The sequence below is a fragment of the Dipodomys spectabilis genome, unplaced genomic scaffold, assembly GCF_019054845.1.
Source record: "Dipodomys spectabilis isolate Male_0828 unplaced genomic scaffold, ASM1905484v1 ptg000621l, whole genome shotgun sequence".
NCBI lineage: Eukaryota > Metazoa > Chordata > Mammalia > Rodentia > Heteromyidae > Dipodomys > Dipodomys spectabilis.
Genome location: NW_024871298.1, coordinates 859,251 through 879,112, shown reverse-complemented (window position 1 = coordinate 879,112; position 19,862 = coordinate 859,251). Strand labels below are relative to the sequence as shown.

The 19,862-nt window shown below is 46.2% G+C and overlaps 1 protein-coding gene across 1 annotated transcript in view; it reads right to left on the bottom strand.

Moving 5' to 3' along the window:
• The window catches only part of Sgcd (sarcoglycan delta), a 245,664-nt gene extending 229,562 nt beyond the window's left edge, over positions 1 to 16,102 (bottom strand). Inside the window, exons 1-2 of the mRNA XM_042671413.1 lie at positions 15,928 to 16,102; positions 8,265 to 8,453 (exon numbers count right to left, since the gene is read on the bottom strand). Coding sequence (XP_042527347.1) covers positions 8,265 to 8,453 — 189 coding nt within the window. The 5' untranslated portion in view covers positions 15,928 to 16,102. The remainder of the gene's footprint in view (positions 1 to 8,264; positions 8,454 to 15,927) is intronic.
• Between the last annotated feature and the right edge of the window lie 3,760 nt (positions 16,103 to 19,862).

Here is a 19,862-nt window from a genome sequence, read left to right as displayed (position 1 = left end):
GGGAAGAGAATCGATAAGGTTTCCCCAGAAACACAAAGAGAAGACAATTTCTCAGTAAACTTCACGGGAGCCACAGTGTCAGCCGGGAGCAAGTAGTTATCTGTGCTTGTATGCAGGCGTGAAGGAGATGGTGGGAATTAGTGCATTTCAGGAAAGTGACACTTCTCAGGCGCCCTTGTTTTGGTCTGGACTCAGGACCTTTTTGTGTGTAGGGTTGGGATAGGCAAATGCTCTACCACTTGAGCCACACTTCCAGTCTTGCTTTTCACTGGTTAACTGCAGACAGTATCTGGCAAACTTTGTTGTCCAGGCTGACTTAAAATGAGATCCTCCAGATCTCAGTCTCCTGAGTAGCTAGGATGACAGGTGTGAACCACAATTCCAGGCATAAAAATTATTCTTTAAGCTGCAGGGAGTCATGGGAAATCACAGCATCAACGCTGCTTGAGTGGAGAAACCCTTCTTGTACACAGTTAGCAAGGCCCCACCCTCATCATGGAGGCTCGAAGAGGGAGCCTGGGACATTCTAGACAGTTCTACCATAAAGAAAGAGCTTTCTGGGATGATGGAAATATTTGGTATCTGCTCTGCCCACGGGTGGCTGTGGACCACTTACTTTCAAGGGGGCCAGCATGATGGAGAATCTGCCATTTTACTGCTATTTCATTGGAATTCCTAAACGGACAGGGGCATTTGTATATTTTCAGACCAGCCTGCGCCTAGAAATCCTACAAATGGGTCTAGAGCAAACCTAATGGAAGAAAATCTCCTCATAGTTATTTTTTTGGGGTATCATTTGAAAGAACATGTTTACTGGGAAGGATTGAACCCCAAATTTTCAGCAGTACCACACCCATGCAGATCTGCAACTCCTCTCCTACCACTGTTTAGTGCCGCTGTAAGAGGAGACAGAGCCTGTGGCTCACGCCTGTAATCCCAGCTACTCAGGAGGCTGAGATCTGAGGATCACTATTCAAAGCCAGCTTGAGTGGCCTCCAAACAACCAGCAAAAAACCAGAAGTGGAGATGTGGCTCAAGTGGTAGAGCACTAGCCCCAAGGCAGGGGGGGCTGAGTAAGTACAGGGCGCTGAATTCAAATCCCAGTAACCCCTACTTACAAAAAGTACTCCGACCATGACATGTGCTCCCCACTGCCTCCAACTCTGCTCTCTGTGGTTATTCAGAGTTCACTGTAACACAACCACCTGGGTACAGAGAGTGACATGTAGAAATCAGCCATGTGTGAAGAGTTTCTAATTTTTTTCAATGCTAGCACCACAAAACTATAATTGGGGAGTGAGTGAGTGAATGTGTGTGTGTGTAAAACAACTCTAATGAGCAGCAGAGGTCATGGCATTAGCAAAAATAACAGGATGAAGATGCACAGTAATTTGTTTCTAATTGGAAGTGGAATTTTTCAGGCTGACCTCTCTGAGTACTATTTCCTCCCACTGGACTTTACAGTGGGAATCCCACATCTCTTGTCTCTCCCTGCCTTCCCACCCACCCAAGGCCCAGGCCCAGCTCGCCCCAGCCAGACCTTCCTGGCCCGGCTTCCCAGGTACCTTAACCCCCCTGCCCCAGCCTACCAGCGGGCTGCATTCTTTGCTCTCTTCACCATTTGAGTCCTGTTGAGGAGGTTTCTAGTACCTGCTAGATTTCCCTGGCACACTTCTTTGATAATTCTTAGGATATATGTAATGTTACAAGGTGCAAAAGATTATACTTCTTAGTAAATTAGGAGTTAGCTATTCAAGTGGAAGAGCTCTTTTCGGGGGGGGGGGGGGTAAGATGCTGGGTTATGGTAGCTCACACCTGTAATCCTAGGTACTCAGGAGGCTGAGAGCTGAGGACTGTGTTTCAAATCCAGAAGAGTCTTTGAAACTCTTATCTCCAATTATCCACCAAAAGGCTAGAAGTGGAGCTGTGGCTCAGATGGCAGAACACTAGCACACAGAAAATAAAGCTTACGGTGCTCCAGTGGCATAATCGGTTAGCGCGAGGTACGTATATAACAGAAAATAAAGCTCAGAGACAGTGCTCAGGCCCCAAAGCCAAGCCCCAGTAACAATACAAAATTAGGTTTTCGACTTGTTAAAGAACAATATCGTATGGTAGCTGAGGTGGGTCCTGGTAGCTCATGCATATCATTAAAATTACACGAAAATTTCCATGGTGCTTGTAAAAATAACATTTTTTTTCTTTTGGCAATCTGGCAGATGGATGAATTTGGGTAATGAGTGAAGAGGTGATCACAAGAATGACAGCATGGGGACAGATGGCCGAGATTTGCGGGACAGAGGCCATGTTTCCATGGCCCCAGGAGAAGTGGAAATCCGTCTTCAGTAATTGTAAGGTGTGAGCCAATGAGATCACTTCCTCACACTTGCTGAGCAATCCCGTGTGTTCACTAGGAGGAAGCTTCTGCCTTCACACTCCATTATTGCCCTTCCCCTCTCACGTAATTAAAACGTTGCAGGTAGTGGATACATGGGAGGGAGTGTCTGTATTAAAAAAAAAAAATCCCTCTCCGTCATCAAACCCAAGCACTCATCTTATTTGTGATCTGTCTACTCTAATAAATCAACTAATGCCTCGTTTTAAAAGCCATAGAAAGCTCTATTAACCCATCTTGATACATTTTAATTTAAAGTGACTGCCTATTCATAACTTTGCCCTGTTCATTTATTCTGTAAACATGCCCTCAGTATTTCCTCTGTGCAGAGCATGGTGTTCAGAGGCATGGACAGAGACTAAGATGGATTTCTTCCAGGCTTCTTCCAGGATTTCTTCCAGCTTGATGGGAGAGACAGAGAGGACGAGAAATGTACCTCGTCCACGCCTTCCCGGATGACAACCAAGCAGTTGTGATGGAAGTAGGCCTAGGCTCAGGCTTGGAGCAGGAAGAAGAGGTAAAAACTCACAGAAAGAGAAAACAGGGACAGAAGATCAAATGGAGCTAGCAATGGGCACCTGTAATCCTAGCTACTCTGGAGGCTGAGATCTGAGGATCTTGATTTGAACCTCCCCCCCTTCCCTCCTGGGTCAGAGACTCTTCCCTCCCAAGTAACCACCAAAGGGCCACACGTGGAACTATGGTTCAAATAGTAGAGTGCTAGTCTTGAATGAACAAACTAAGGGACAGTGCCTAGGTCCTGAGTTCAAGCCCCAACAATAACAAAATAACTGTAACAACAACAAAAACAAACGTAGAGAGGAATTTCAGGTGACATCTCACCTTGCAAGGAAATGGTGACCACACCCTAGAGTTCTGCACCCCAGAGCTCTGCACAGGAGCGGTGAGGCGTGTGACCGGCTTGGGTGTCACATGGGTTGGCCTGGCAATCCTCCCGGACCCCCCCCCCCCCCACCTCCCTGGGGAACCAGAGATTGGGACAGGAAAGGAAGGTCAAAGGCACCGGAAGGCTGAAGGTGCAAGCCAGAAGCAAATACGCAGGGAAGCTGGCCTGCAGACCAGCCTTCCACGGTGAGACTGGTGGCCTTTGCCCCCAGGGCCTCCAGAGGGAGGCCAGAACCAAGGAAGGCTTTCATTCCCGAAGGCTTGGAGTCCCTCTTGCTAGAGGCTCACCGAAGCTCTAGCCAGTGTCTTCCAGCCCCATGATGGCCCCTTCCTCCTCCCCCCTGCACGAGTAACCCCACTCCCCTCTGCCTGCGTTACGTTGACTGGGTCGCTATTCCTTGGTCCTTTCCCGAATGGATGGCGAGCTGGGGTCCTGAGTTATGGCCCACACCGGCCCCTCTCTCTGGCTTCTACTATTTTACAATGTGTCCAATCTACAAGTATGAGGACGCCTTCCTCTGACCCTCAGTGGATCTTTATCTTCCTGGAGGGTAAATAAATCATGCCGGAGACATCGCACTGAACAAATTCAATTTGTCTTCATGAAAAATAGCCCTTGGAAAATGGGCAGCACTGTGTGCTGATGAGGAGCAAGGACTCGAGAGCCGGACTTCTGGCGAAAGCCAATCTCAGCTCCCCGCTCAACTGTGTGACCTTGGAAAGCCAGTGCGCTTCTCAGGGCCTCTGCCTTATCCTCGAAACGCAGATCCCACGGGCACCTGCCTCCCGGGGCTACGGGACAAAGATAAAGGAAGTTCTGGGCAAATGTCTATTCAACAAATCAACACTCGTGTCTTACATGATCACAGACAAGCATGATTTTGATTTTATCATTCTAGTCAATGCAGACAGATAAGGGAGTCAGGAGACTGATGTCATACAGTTACAGGTAATTTGTGGACGTACTATGCACTAAGCACTGGTAGTGTAAGTACTTAACATCCACCAGCCCATGTGACTGCTGGGCAAAAAGGTAATTTGGAATTAAGACACACACAGAACCCCTACTGCATGCCAGGCACAGGGCTGAGACTATGAGCATCATCATCCTTGCGCTAGAGAAGTTCCCAGGGCAGCTGCAGCACCAAAGCTGGGCCACCTCCTGCTCTCCCTCCTCTTAGTCATCCACAAAATAGGAGGAAGGGTCCGAGGGAATGACTCCCTACATTTCTATTTTGCACTCAGGGCCTGGAAGCTGTCCCAGAGCTCTTTTCGCTCAAGGCTCACACTCTACCACTTTGAGCCACAGTGCCACTTCAGGTTCTCTGGTGATTCACTGGAGGTAAGAGTCTCACAGACTTTTGAACCATGGTTTCGAACTGTGATCTTCGGATCTCAGCCTCCTGAATAGCTAGGATTACAGGTGTGAGCCACACATGCCTATTGTTTTACAGTTGTCATGCACTTTGACCAGCAGAGGACATAGCAATGCTAGCTTTCTCATGCAGCACAGATTTGAGAAACTAAGGTAGGTTGCTGTCCAAAATATAAGCAAAGCACACATATTCTCTCTTCCATGGAGGGGAATGAGCCATTTTCATTTCCCATTAACCACTAAAAAAGCTCAAAGTGGAGATGTGGCTCAAGAGGTAGAGCGCTAGCTTTGAGCACAACACATCAGGGGCAGTGCCCAGGCCCCAAGCTCAAGCCTCAGGACTGGTGCCTTTCTGCCAAGTCTTGTGATTTACCTCTGAAACAAGGAATACTTCCTAATGCTTGTCCATCCACACAGCTAGTTTGGATGGGCTCTAATAGCCTGTGGTCTTGGGAAGGGTGGCACTGAATTCAAGTGTGATCACGAAGTCAAATTCCAAATATTTAATGCTGGGTGTATTTCCAAGTCCCCCCAAAACATCTTCAGACATTCCTCTCTAGATTCACTAGATTAGAGGGCATCAGCTAGAACACACACAGACACAGACACACACAGACACAGACACAGACACACACACACACACTTACCCTTTTAAAACCCGCGATACAGGGAAGCAGCGGTACATGAACTATGATGTAGTGAGGGATGACCGTGTACACTTTTCTTAGATCCCCGCTCTCTACACAGTCCAAGTTTCCAGAATCAGCATAAAACGCTGACCTGCTGCCGCCACAATTTCCTCCGCCTTCCCAGCTCAGGGTCTCCAGCAGAACACGGATTTAAACCCTCAGGCTTTTTGATTTCCTTGCAAAGATCTTCATGGTCTGTAAGTTAGTATTTGCGAAGTAGGAATATAAGTCTGAGAGAATACGTCTTGTGCTGTGATGGATGGGAAACTATGCTTTTAACTTGCAGGGCAAGACCAATTTCCTCAAGCTGCAGTTTTAGTGGCGTGAAGGTGTTGGTGTGCTAAAGCACCAATTATGGCTAATCAGGATGGGATTCTCACCCCCGTTAAGTACTTGGCTTGGTAAAGTTTGACTCTCCACTTGGGCAATCAATTTACTATATTGTGGGGAATAGTTGACTTCATACAGGTTATTATCTTAATATCACACGGTTCCCTCAAGCCACACATGTACACAGCGAAGGGTCATTCCAAATATATATGTTCTTCTCATTTTTCCTTTTTTTGTTCTGGCACCCAGACTTGAACAGGGCCTGGGAGCTATCCCTTAGCTTTTCACTCAAGGCTAGTGCTCTACTACTTTATCCACACCTCCACTTCCAGCCTTCTGTTGGCTAGCTGGAAATAAGAATCTCAGATACTTTCCTGCCTGAGCTGGCTTTGGAACCATGATCCTCAGGTCTCAGAACCCTGAGCGGCTAGGATTACAGGTGTGAACCACCAGTGTTCTGCTTCTAACATGTAAGTTTTGAAAGTTCTAACTAAGAACATCACAGAACAGGCCGGTTCCTGTCTGGCCATGGTGTGCCCTGTGACTTGGGAGGAAGGATCTTTCAGACCATACTTTGCTCCACCCCGTTGCGTCCTCACCAGCAACTTTTCTTGACTGACAATCCGATCACGCCTCTCTCTTCCCTTATCAAGTACTTACTTCTAACTATAAAGGTTGTCCAAGTTCAGAACTGGTCTAATTGAGTCTAAATCAGAAAGAGACGCTCATGTGCTCCAACCCTGTTGAATGACTGCATTGCCTTGGCCTTCCCATGGCTCTGTGGAAGCTGACGGACACCATTTCCCAGAGTTGATGCTCCAGTGCAGAAGCTTCTCTTTCTCTACATGTGTGTGTGTATGCGTGTGTGTGTGTGTGTGTGTGTGTGTGTGTGTGTATGTGTGTGTGTGTGTGTGTGTGTATGTGTGTGTGTGTGTGTGTGTGGTGTATGTGTGTGGTGTGTGTGTGTACATTTTAAATCATTCCTCTTTTTACCCCCAAGACAGAACTCTGTAGCATTAGGTGACTTTTGATGACATCGCTTCCTAGCTTTAACACAAGTATTACAACGTGAGCCACTCACATGCCTGAAGCACTATTTCGGCTTAGAGACTTCGGTTTAGAGACTTCATTGAACCCGGCATCAGGACGCCCTACTCTGAGAGAGAGGCCATCATCACACACATACAAAACATGCAGCTCCGTTCTTCTCTTAAAAGTTCAGCACAGCTGGGAAATACATGCGAGGCTTCCGGCCTGCAGGGGTCACAGGAGCAGCGGCATAAACAAAAGCTACAGGAGCACGGAAGAGGGCCTTCTCCCCAAAGATGGAGAAAGGGAGTCACAGGACTTATTGTTCAAGCAAAGGTGACAAAACAGGACCAGCCACAGCTCAACAGCAGAAAAACAAACCTTATACAACTATGCATGATCCTACCAGGGATTTGTACACAAACTCTCATGTTTCATTCTGTTAGGGCCCTATTTCTTTATATACATAGGAGTTTTTATTGGCCATCTAAATATAAACTTTGGACAACAGGACAAGAAATGACTCTTCGGGGCAGCGGATTCTGCCCACTATCGCTTCATTAGTAAAGTTGTATTACTTAGCTCGACTGAAATCACTAAGGAAAGAACCTCAGGGGAAAAATACCTATAGTTGTATTGCTAGGGTTTTTAATATCCAACAAGGACATGTCCAGTCGGGACAGTGACCTTAAATCAACAGCAAGCATTTTTTTTTCTTCCAAAAATGCATCTATACAAATCCCCACAAAATGAAACACAGCTAGATTTTGGTCATTTCCATTTCACCTATGCAGTAGCAAGAAACATTTTCCTCCCTAAATTCAGAGAATCATAGCAATGGACAGGCAGGCATACTAGACAGCTGAAATTCTGAGAACATGCTCAAAGCCTAAGTTCACTCGGGTTGGTCAGCTTTGGCCTCGTGAAACCTTTCATACTTGCTACAAAAACTGGTAAAAAAATTTTTTTTAACTTAATTTATTCCATTTCTTTCTGTATTCTTTACTCAAATGACTGGAAATGATAGGATACAAAAAAACACATTATCTAAAGAAAGGAAATCATTCAAACCAGCTCAAATGACAGAGTGCTTCTGAGCTGGATCTTCAGCCTCAAAAACAGTGAGATTGACCAGAGGAGGGTGGCTCATGCCTGTAATCTAGCTTCTCCTGAGGCTGAGATCTGAAGCCCACAGTTCAAAGCCAGCCTGGGCAGGAAAGTCTGTGAGACTCTTATCTCCAAGTAATGATGTGGAGCTGTGGTTCAAAGTGGTAGAGCGTTAGCCTTGAGCTGAAGAGCTCAGGGACAGTGCCCAGGCCGAGTTCAAGCCCCGAGACCAACTGACCAAAAACAACTAACCAACCAAAAACCCATTCAGGAGCTTGATCGGCTGGACAGAAATCCTTTGGGATCCGAATACCTCACAACTTGTGGAACCCCACTATTGGGCCTTATCAACATTCCTTCACGGTCTGGTCTTGCCTCGCGCTTGCCCTTCCCTCCAGCAGGAAGGAAACACGGCGGTGCTGGTGTTACTTACAATTGTGAAGTTCATGACTTTGAGAATCCAGATGGTCATGGCCAAGTTCACCAGGATTAAAATCATGAGGAGCAGGACAAAGAAGTACAGGCATCTTTTCCGCCAGCCGTAAATCCCCACTTTGTACACCTGCGGCCCCTCGGCACTGGCCATAGCACTCCGGTGGTGTGGGTACTGTTCCTGAGGCATCTGGAAGGAATGAGTGGAGAGGGAAGCACATGAAACTGCTGGGAAACAAAGGATGGAGAGAGAGAGAGAGAGGGAAAAAAGCAATGCAAAAACTCGAGTGCTAAAGAGAGGGGGCTGCCTGCCGCCTCAAGTTCTCACCTTGCTGACTGCTGTAAAACTCTGTTATGGGGGGTCACCAGGGACCCCTCCCAAGTCTGCCCTAGCTCTTCACTTGATAGGTTGGGACATCCACAACCATACACACCTCCAGGAAGAAAAGGGACCCCCCCTAACCAGGAAGCCACTTTTTCAATGTTTTGGGGAATGGGGCGTGCACTTAAGAGGTCTATCGAAGTTAGATTAACCTCGAGGTTAGATTAGGGGAGAGGAGTAACCCTTAAACAACATCGATGAAAGGCAGTGGTAAGTAGCAAAGCTCTTCTCTAATAGTAAACAAGGAGTGAAACTTGCACAACTCTGCCCTGCAGTAGATGAGGGGATCCCCCCAAAATGTGAGACCTACACACAATGGGATTTTACACAGCCATTAGGAAGAATAAGATTACGTCATTCGCAGGGAAACAAATGGGTGAAACGAGAACAAACCATGTTAAGTGAGGCAAGCCAAGTTCAGAGAGACAAACGAAGCACGTTCTCTGATATGCACAAGCCGGATCTAACAGGCAGTGGGGTAAGATAAATTATGCAGGATTCTAGACCCTCACACGTGCTGAGACCAAAAGAGGATTTTCTTGGGAGAGAATGACAAAGGCCGAAATCCCTGTGTGCTTCTTTATAGTTATATAAAATGGTATATTTAGAGATGTATCTTGAGTTCCAAGATATGGAAACAAGAGATCTTTTTTTTTTAGTTCTAATTTTTGATGATTCTTCTTCTTTATGTATGGTTTATTCACATGTGCATCTTTGGGAAGGGAGGAGAGACCACAGAACTCCAGGGGAAAAGCGCAGCAGCAGAGTTCTCTGGACACTGAGGAAAGTGAACTATACAACTCATGGGTGGAGATGGGAGGGAAAAACTGGGAGGGAAGGGAAGACACTGTAGGAAAGAAAACGTACTTATTACCTGATTCATGTCATCGTAATCCCCTGTACGTCACTTCTCTAACATCAATGAAGTTTTAAATTTTAAAAAGAAATGAAGAAACAATTATGGCAGGGCTAAAAAGGCTTAAATCCAAAAGTATCACCACAGCTCCTTCAGTGTTCAGTCTGCTTAGAAACCCTCCCAGCTGACACAATCTGGATCCTATGCACCAAATGCAATTAGGTTTGTCCCAGAAATTCAAGGTGGAAAAAAAAAAGATCTATCCATTGTTTGACTATCAACTAGACTTTCAATCAATTATCAGGGCAGTGTCATAATCGAACCAGCCAGGTTCCAGCGTCAGTAGTTATTTGATAGAAGAGATGTGCAGCTTCCAAAAGATCTAGTTTTGAGAGACTGAAACCCATGATTTCTGGCCTTCAAGGGTTCCTATCCAGACTCCCATGTGACGTTACAGAACCAAGAACTTGGACTTGTTACAAGTTTTGAGGTCCAGTAAGAAAAATAAGTAACTCAGCAAAAAAGTGCTAGGGGGTGGCTCACGTGGTAGAGAATCTGCCTGGCAAATGTCAGGACCTGAGTTTGAGCCCTACCACTCAGTCTTGTCCAAGAGAAACTTGGTTGATATAAATTAGAGAGAAGTAGCATTGCTTTGGTGATACGCAGATTAAAATTTCCAGTAAATGGAAAAGTAAACATCGTGATTGGTGGCACACACAGAGCAGGCGTAAGTTTCCTTCTGGGCTCACTACACTTGCCGGAGTTCACTGGGGAATTAACCATTTTTGGATTAACTTGACACAGACAGAACCTCCCATTTAGCCAAGTTAATTGTGTGGTTTCTGGCTGAACACTATTTACTTTCAAGGGCTCTATCTATTCAGCCATCCATACAAGTCATCAGTCTTGGATTACAAAGGTCTGGCAAGATTTAGGAAATCGTAACAAGTCATCACTTTTCTTCTTGATTCAAGTAACTAGCATCATTATTTTTTTTTTTTTCTTCTGTAAAATTCATCCAGAAGACTAAGTTCCTGTTTTGTAGCCTAGGGATGGAATTTTCTCTTCTAACAGACTTTCTGGAATTAAGATATTTGCATTTTCTGATTTGGTTTTCTAAGGATTGTAATCTATAAACACTGAGTAACTTTTACTGAAAATCAGACAAGGACATGTAACGAAAAATCACATGAATTTAAGAAAATCTTGTCATACTTTAACCGCCTTCCATTTAGAAACCATTTTATAAACATTAAAAAAGAATCTGTCAGAGATGGTCACTGTTTAGAGAGGCTACATGCAATATACATGTTCTAAGCACAAACACATTTATATTTCCATGTTTACAAAGATGAGTATATTTTACAATCCTGGTCTATTTCCTATAGCTAAAGGTCAATCTCATTAAAGTATACAGGAAGTGAATTTTTCCACAATTAGGCTAGACAGGAAGTGCCTTTTTTAACAGCAAGCCTAGGCAGAAGTGAATTTTTTTTAACATGTTGGCTATTTAAATTTGTATGACAACCGACTCAAACATGCATGTCAACCGATTCCTAAAAATGAACGCTGATGTTTCTAATCATTTACTGTGATCTACGACTGTTTAATCTAACCCCCAGTTCAAATCTCAGGATTGGCACCCACAATAAAGCAAAGTATGCATAAACGATGACAGACACTTGCGAGACCAGTACAATGTGGCAAATATACTAAATGTTTTGGTTTTGTGGGGAGCAGTAGGATTTAATGCAGGGCCTGGCACTTGCTAGGCAGCGGCTCTGCCACTTGAGCCACACCTGCAGTCCTTTTTACCCTCCAGTTATTGTCAAGGTAACGTACTGGCTGGCATGGACTCAGATCCACTTCCTTGTGTTGCTGAGGATGACTGGCAGGTGCTACTGCTCCCAGCCACTGGTAGAGATGGAGTCTTCCAAACTCCTTATTTCAGCTGGGCTTGAACTACAATCTCCCTGCCTCCACCACCCAGGCTTGTCTTAGACTGTCATCCTCCTCCTCAGCCTGCCAAGTAGCTGGAATTACAGGTATATGCCACCATGCCTGGCTTATTTGTTAAGATAGGATCTTGCTAACTTTTGCCCCGGCTAGCCTCAAACCATGACGTTCCTATTTCTACCTCCTAAGTAGCTGGGGAAACAAGCATGAGCCACCTTACTTGACCCTGTTCTCTCAATTCTTGTGTTAAAATAAACTTAGACTTATGTGAATAATTGGCCAGAAGAGTGCATCACTATTAATTAAAACCACAGGTTTGAACATTATTTTAGCTAGAGTTTTTCCACATGGATATACACTTTAAGTCAAATTATCGAATAATTGAATGATGACTCTAATTCAGTCAGGGTATGTGTTGCTTTAAATCTAGACAGGGAATACACCATCTTTGATAGCTCCCTGAAACTCATAAACTTTTACAGTAGCATTTAAAAAAAAGAAAAACTGTTACAGAAAAATCAGAATCTGCCTTCAGTAGTGATTCAACAGTTCCATAAAACTCGCATCGATTCAGCAGATCTTGCTTGACCATTATCTGGCCACTCTGTTCTGCTATTTACATGGGCTGCGAATGAAATCTGTGATCTAAAAGAAAATGGCTCACCTTATTTGGGGTCATTTTGTAATTTGCGTACAGTTTCCAGCAGCAAGCATGATTGCCACACTGAAAAGCAGAGGCTGTGAGTTCAGAACACTAATGTCACAGGAGAGAAAGGAAGGAAAAAAGAAAAAGCAAGAAAGCCATGTCCAGTCCCATAACCTCAATCAGAATTAGTCGAACACAATCTATTGAATGACGCAGAAGAAGGGAGCCCAGCCTGATGCCGAGTTACTCAGTTCCTCACTCCATACTGTGGTGGACCTCTTCAACCTCACGAATGACAGGCCCCGCAGCAGCAGTAGCATTGCCAAGGTGTGTACAGGAATCTGATTCTATCACATTTTCCCTGGGAGGAAACGTGGTCTGCCCAAGAAGAGAGAACCTAATCCCTGGTGGTCCAGGGCTTTTTATCAGAGAGCTTAGCTTGTTTTAAGAGGAGCCGGGCTTCGTGAGTTGACAAAGAAGAATAAGAGCCATTGCATCCCAGCCAACTGCACACCCCTGAGCTCCATTACTCCAGCCACCAGCAATCTCACAGGCTTCATTCACAGAGTGAACCGTGGTGACACACGGTCCTCCCGGAGTCCTGCGGGCCTGCCCCTACCCTGGCTTACATGGCTGCCTTCACAGGAAGCAGGGCATACTAGTTGACAACGGGAATTGGGAACAATGATAAGACCAGCACCTTTCTGTGCTGCAGCAAAGGTGAAATCACAGGAGCTGTGAAGGAATTCAGGCCATACAAGACACGAGCCTGGACAATTCAGCTCAATCCTATCCACATATCTATATATCTACCTTGATTTATCTACATATATATTCACCTTTATCTATATGTCTATGTTTTACCTTTATTTATACCTAACTACATCCATCCATCCTTCATCTATGTATCTATCTACCTATATATCATCTACCTATGCATGTATGTATCTATCTGTATGTATGCATCTATATGTTTGCATCTATTTATCTGTCTGTCTGTCTGTCTGTTTCTCTGCCAAATCCTAGGACAATCAACAATGTGGATTTTAAAAATTTAACAGAAGGGCTGGGAAGGTGGTAGAGCATTTGTCTTGCATGCCTGAGGCCCTGGGTTCGATTCCTCAGCACCACATAAGCAAAAAGAAAAAAACAGCCAGGAAGTGGCGCTGTGGCTCAAGTGGTAGAGTGCTAGCCTTGAGCTGAAGAGCTGAGGGACAGCGCCCAGGCCCAGAGATCAGGCTCCACGACCGGACCCAAAAAAATAAAATAAATAAAAATTTAACAGAAAAATAAAGTCATCTTGTCATCAGAATCAAGCATACATATAGCACCGTTTCTCCATCAAAAGGTTTTGTTGTCTGTCATGGGGCTTGAACTCTGGGCTTGGCCACTGTCCCTCAGCTCTTCAGCTCAAGGGGAGCGCTCTACCACTTGAGCCACAGCGCCACTTCCGGTTTTCTGGTGGTTAATTGGAGATAAGAGTCTCACAGACTTTCCTTCCCCCAGCTGGCTTTGAACTGTGATCCTGAGATCTCAGCCTCCTGAGTAGCTAGGATTACAGGCACAAGCCACCAGCGCCTGGCTCGTCAAAAGTTTTATCTCAAGAGTGATGACAGACAGACAGGGCCTGAAGCCAAGCTGCTGTGTGAGGAAGGCCCTCCCTCCTCCCCATCTGACCCCTTCTCCACACTCCAGGGGCCTCTCATGTCCATGGGACAAATAAGGGTTAAAAAGAAAGCCTTCAGAGCCTGCTCCCTCCCCGCTTAGGAAATCTGAGCCCTCAGCGGCTATGCTATTCTTACAAAATGTGCTTTCTGATTAGTTCCAGAAGGCAAGGCCTGGCAGTTTGTCCCTGAGGTCTCCCACTGTTAGGAGGGGCACCGTCCTGTGCTTCCAGGCTGAGATCTGCTGCCCCTTCAGACCCGCCCTGGTGGGCTTTTCCTGTCTCTAACCCCAGGTCTCACACCCGGCCTGTCCCCCAGGAAGGTCTCCTCCCGCCCGGTCATGGCCAGTCCTCTGTCCTTTCTGCCTCCGCCTCTTCCCCCTTCTACTTCTTCTCCATTTCTCCTTGTACATGGGAGTCTGCTCTGCTTTACTTCGCCAAGTTAACTCCAGAGTTTACTTGCAAGTTTTTGGCACCGTTCTTCCCGATCTTGAAACCTGGGGCTGCTATTTTATGCCTCTCCCTGAGTGCTTGACACGCACTAAATTTAGAGGCTGTGACATTTGAGCTCCCGAAGCCTCCCATCGCAGGGCTGTGGGGCTGGGCTTATGTCAGTTGGGAATCTGCGGTGGCATTCGGGACAAAGTCACAGCCTGTCCGGACTGCTAACTGCAGTTCCCCCAACCCTTCCCATCCCACCAGGCGACAAGGTTAATAAAGAACACATTGCTGAGCTCACCCTCGATGAAGGAACCCCGAAGACCCTCCTGCAGGTACAAAGCTGCAGAACATAAAACCAAATGGCTAGCTGACCATCGGGACCCTCTGCCCGCTCGTGCCCCATCTGCTCTACGTCACGGGGGTGGGAGTCTCTCCTGAACTTCACAAGCTCCCAGGAACTCAGGATTTCAGAAAGGGAACTTGCAGTCACAAGTGTTTTCATGAGAACCAGCCAGTAGGGTCCAGTTGCCTTAGCTATCCACGCTTTCATTCCTCTCTCTGACAGGCTGTTGGCCAAGCCCCTTTAAAAAAAACACCCCCTTTTCTACTAGCCATTCAGCTGCTCATAAATTCCAGTAATGGAATTTATTTGAGCTGAACCAGCCCCCAAAATGTAATGCCATTGCATTACATGTCTATTAAAAACCGAACAGAAAAAAAAGATAATGCAGTCTTCCTATAAGGAAAAAAAATTAAAAACAAAAACAAACCTATGTTGTAATATTACCGACCCCCCCCCCCCCACACACACACACAAATGAGTAAGAGAGAACCCAAGCTGAACCATAACAAGGAAGGGGGAAAAAAACTTGTGGCAAATTAGTTAATATCTGTTTTTCCTTCTGCAAGCACTATTTCCAGGTAGGTATAAAATAAAACCAACCGATCAATACAATAACGTCTAAGCCATTACATCTCCACCTTTAACAATAACTTTGGAAAAACAAACTAGTGTTTCCTGTTGCAGTTTTCTTTTCTTTTTTAAAATAGAAAAGCTTTTGTGTTGTTGTTGTTTTTAAAGTGAAAACTATAGGCAGACTCCTTCCACTGAGAATCACTAACAGTAATGACACAAACACAATTACAACCCAGCATATATTTCAAGCCATATTACCACTGCCAGTCAAATCTCATATAATGAAAGTCAAAATCCTACAGGAAAGTAAAGCTTGCCAGGGACTCCTACACACAGACTCTAACTCAGATTCCCTCTGTCGCTCTGTTTCTCTCTCTCTCTCTCCTCCTTCTCCTCCTCTTCCTCCATGGCAAGTATTTTCCAAAATAGAAATTTCAAAGTCTGGTTCCCTCCAAAAAAACAAGAGCCATTTTCTTTTCCAAATGCCCATCTTCAAGCTCCCTGTGAAGGAAAGCGTAAAGACAATTTCATTTCAGAATATCTTCCCTGCCTGGAAGAAAGGAAAAGTTACAGATGGCTTGGGGGGGTCGGGGGTGGGGTGGAGGGAGGTTGGTGATCAAGGAAATATTTCGCAGACTTTGCTTTATAGATCAGTGTTAGCAACTCCGTGTTAACTTTCCCCAGTACCTTTTGCCCTGTTGAAAAAAAAAAGTCAAATCAAATCAAATCACATCGCACAAAGAAGTGGAGAGTCTGGAAGTTTACAAACTGCCTAGGTAGGTGGGGAGTGGGGGGAGGTCTTACCTTTCCTGTCCGTTTCTCTCCGCTGGAAATCGCCCCCAAGTCCTGCAGTTCCCTAGGCGGTCGTGAAGCAGGCCGCCCTGCGTGTGAGCGGGCCCTGCGTGTGTCAGGAGCTGCCCTAGTCAGATTTTCCAACTGCAGCTCTATCGCCAAGTCCCTGCCCAGGCCTGGGGAATTTCCTGATCGGCATTCCTTCTTTTTTCTGCCTGCCTTGAAACCGTACTCGGTCTGCAGTTCAACCCTGCTCTGTCAGGCCAGCGGCTCACAGCTACTGGGCTGTCTCCAGCTAGCAATGAGAAACACGTGTGGTGCGTGAAATCCAGGAAACTCCTTCTAGAACTTTCTGCTCTGAGGTTCCCAGATGGTGGAGATAAAGTCCCCTCCCCACTCCTTTTAAAAGATGTGCCTTTCACTTGAGTCCCCCCAGATGATTCCTGTTGAGCCCCCTCTAGATTGCATTTCCAGGCTTGATCAGAAACCGATTCCAGGTGGGAGAAAGGCGTTCTCATTTCCATCTCCCTACCTGCTGCTTTCCGAAGGCTTTGCTCAAAATCTGCACTTGCTGGAGGGGATAAATAGTATTTTTAGTGTCTGCAGACTGCTTTGCTTCTGCAGAGTTGCAACTGGGGAGACTGTGGTCATCTTCCAGGCATTTTATAGGAGTGATGCAACCTGTGTGTGCAAGATGTCCCTTGCACACCCCCATGTGGTGTCCTTGTTTCTGCACACCTGTGATGCAGGCTAGTTCACAACCCTATGCTCCTTCATGCTGGTTTGTGTGGGTCTACCTTTAATGTTTCTTTTTTCCACAAGACAAGTGAAATCTCAAGACCCAGGGGAAGACAGCGCCCCTCTCCTGGACCTGCCTCTCCCATCTGAAGAGCCAAAGCTACCTTGTCAAGGTAACATGGCAGAAAAGAGGTTAAAGAGTAGCATTCATTTCGAACCTTCTCCTTTTCTTCTTCCTCCTCCTCTTCCTTCTTTTTAGTATTTGCATTTTTCTTTCCCCAAATCACACCACACCATGTGCAACTCTGAAAGAACTCTGAATGATTTTTGACGTACTAGGTGTCTCTGAAGAATGGTCTTAAATATCAGGATTCTGTGGGCTCCCAGGCTAAGCGTTAGATTTGTAGTGGATGCTTTTGGAAAACATTAAGATTTTTGCCTTGGGATGTGTTTTGGTTATGTTTGTTTTTGATGGCACTGGGCCTAGAAGTCAGAGTGGTCTGGGTCTCCCACTTGCTTGGGTTGCTTGCCCAGGGCTGGCTCTCTACCACTTGAGCCATGCCTCCAGCCTGGCTGTTTGGCTTACTTCAGTGGAGATAGAGCCTCATGGACTTTTCTGCCTAGACTTGCTTCAAACGGTGATCCTCTGGATCTCAGCCTCCTGAGTAGCTAGGATTAAAGGCATGAATGACAGCTGAGGGAAAGACATCTTTTGTGTGTGTGTGTGTGTGTTAGTACATGCCTTCATCTAAGGCTACAATGTAATTGTGGAATTGGAGTACATGCCTTCATCTAAGGCCACGATGTAATTGTGGAGTTGGAGAACTTCAGAGGTGGAAAGAACCCCCAGAGACCATGCAAGCCAGGTGATTCCTACCCTCTGTCTCCTCGAGGAGAGGCCGAAGCTGAGAAAGATGAGTGGGTCAATCCACAGGTGCAGCTCAGGGCAGAGCTGGCACGAGAAAGGGCGGCCTGTGCTCCTGTGCAATGGGATGGCCATTTCTCCACAACCCCGGAAGCCTGGCACCACCCACCCCTTGGCAGTGGAGCGTCACAGTGAGGTGGCCCGGTGTAATCTACGCTTGCCCCGTCTCACTGTAAAATCCCACCACCATCCTTCACATCGGGTCCTCCTTGTCTAGACTGTGAATTTAGAACAAAGTTCAGAACAGTTGAAGATTTAGAGAGATAAGTAGGTAAGTGTCTATAAGTAATTTATTTCAGCTGACCTCCCCCCCCCGGCAGTCCTGGGGTGTTTTGAACTGAGGGTCTTACGCCTGCTAAGCAGACGCTGTGCTCCTCGGGCCACTCCTCCAGTATCGTTCTTATATTGGTTATTTTCAAGAGAGGGTCTCGATTTATGCCTGGGTTGGCCTGGAACTATGATTCTACCATTTCTAACTTCCAGCTAGCTGGGATTGCAGGCTCGTATACCACCATGTCTGGCTTAGAATTGTTTTTCCTCTTTTATTTTTTATGGAGTAAAACCTAGATCCTTTACCATAATGTAAAATGGTGCTCTCAGAGCTAGTAGGAGTTGGAAAATCTTGAAGCTGTCTGACTGGCTGCTATTCTACTGCTTTACATTTACCAGAAAGAGGCCTTAACCACTTTGAGCACAGAGAAACTGTCCTAAAGTCTTGCTTTAACATCCTGTGAGCCACACAGCTCCTTCCCTAAACAGAACAGAACTTTCTGGAGAAGAACTTTCAGAGGGACATCACGGGGAGCAAGAGCACAGTCAGTGATGGGGGTGGGGAGAACAGGGTGGAAGGAAGTGCCATCCACAGACACCCCACTTCTGTCCACCCCAACATTTCTCAGTGATAGCCTTCTAAAAATAAAGCTGATCTCAACCACTGCCAACTCCTCTTCTCCACAACTGCTCCATCCTCAATTAAGGACAGCGGCAGCCAAACCAGATCTGCCCCCTGCCCCCCACAGCCCTCCATGGGGGAGGAGGAAGTCTCTGCAGGTTCTGAAAGAATGGCATTTCTATCTGGGAGATCAGGGCCTTGGTCGCAGAGCGGGGGGGGGGGGGGGGGGGGGGGGGGGGGGGGGGGGAGTTCCTAGTGAGTTCCCCTGAGGATTCATGAGTTATGTTTGTGGGACTCAGGCTTTCTCTAGCAGATCCTAATTTTGAGTGGTTTAGGACTTAGGTGATCGAATTTTTAAAAAGTAATATGCCCCGAAAGACTGCTCCTATGACACCCCTGCTGTCCACTACATGGCTTATTTTGGTATAGGTGTATGGAGAGGGGGGTGGAGGGAGAGGGAGAGGGAGAGGGAGAGAGCGAATACAAACAGAAGATCTGCATTTGTCAACTCTGGCTGCCAAATCTGGAGTGATTACTTAGCTCTGCCTATGTTTAGAACTATTATCTAAGATTTGAAAGTAACAAAGCTGAAAGGTGGCCGGGCGCTGTGGATGACACAGATGAAGCTGTTCCATGGGCCCCGAGGGAGATGAAGTTGGACCCCGACTCCTGCATGCACAGCAGGCAATGTCTCTCTTTCTTTGCCATTTTTCTTATTCTGTTATATTAAAATAAATCCTTGCTACCACTTTGTGCCAGTCCTGGGGCTTCAACTTGGGGCTTTTGCTTGGCTTGTAAGCAAGGCTGGTGCTCTGCCATTTGAAGTTCACCTCCACTTCTGCCTCTTTGCTGGCTCATTGGCACGCAGAGCCTTTTGGATTTGTTGGCTCAGGTATTTTCACCAGAAACATTGATTACATTGAAATGGAAAGGCAACAGTATTTAAAAGTGCCCCTCAGATCGTTTTCATAGGAGCCAAACTCAAGAATGGCTAAGTGATTGACCCTTTTAGCATGTGGGATTCCTTGGGTTTGATTCCCCAGCCCTGCAAAAACAAAACAAAAATACTCAGAAGCTTTCTTGTGTCATTCCCTGAGCTAAAACAACTACTATACATGCCTTCCCAGACTGGCCTAGCAGGGGAAGACAGCAAGTGATCTTCAGAAAGCCTACGTCACCTGCCCTGCCGTGGGTCTGTCCCAGTGCCTACCTGGCAGACTGCATCTGTCATCTCTCCGCATTGCCAGTTCTTCAATTAGGAATCTTTCTACTTGAGGAGTCTGCATGTAAAAAAATGCTGCCTTTCCTTCTGGAAAGGTTTTTACCTTTTCCTAGGGGTACTCTCATTTCTCCTGTGTTTGTCTAGCTTGATGCTCCCCAGCCTTCACACTT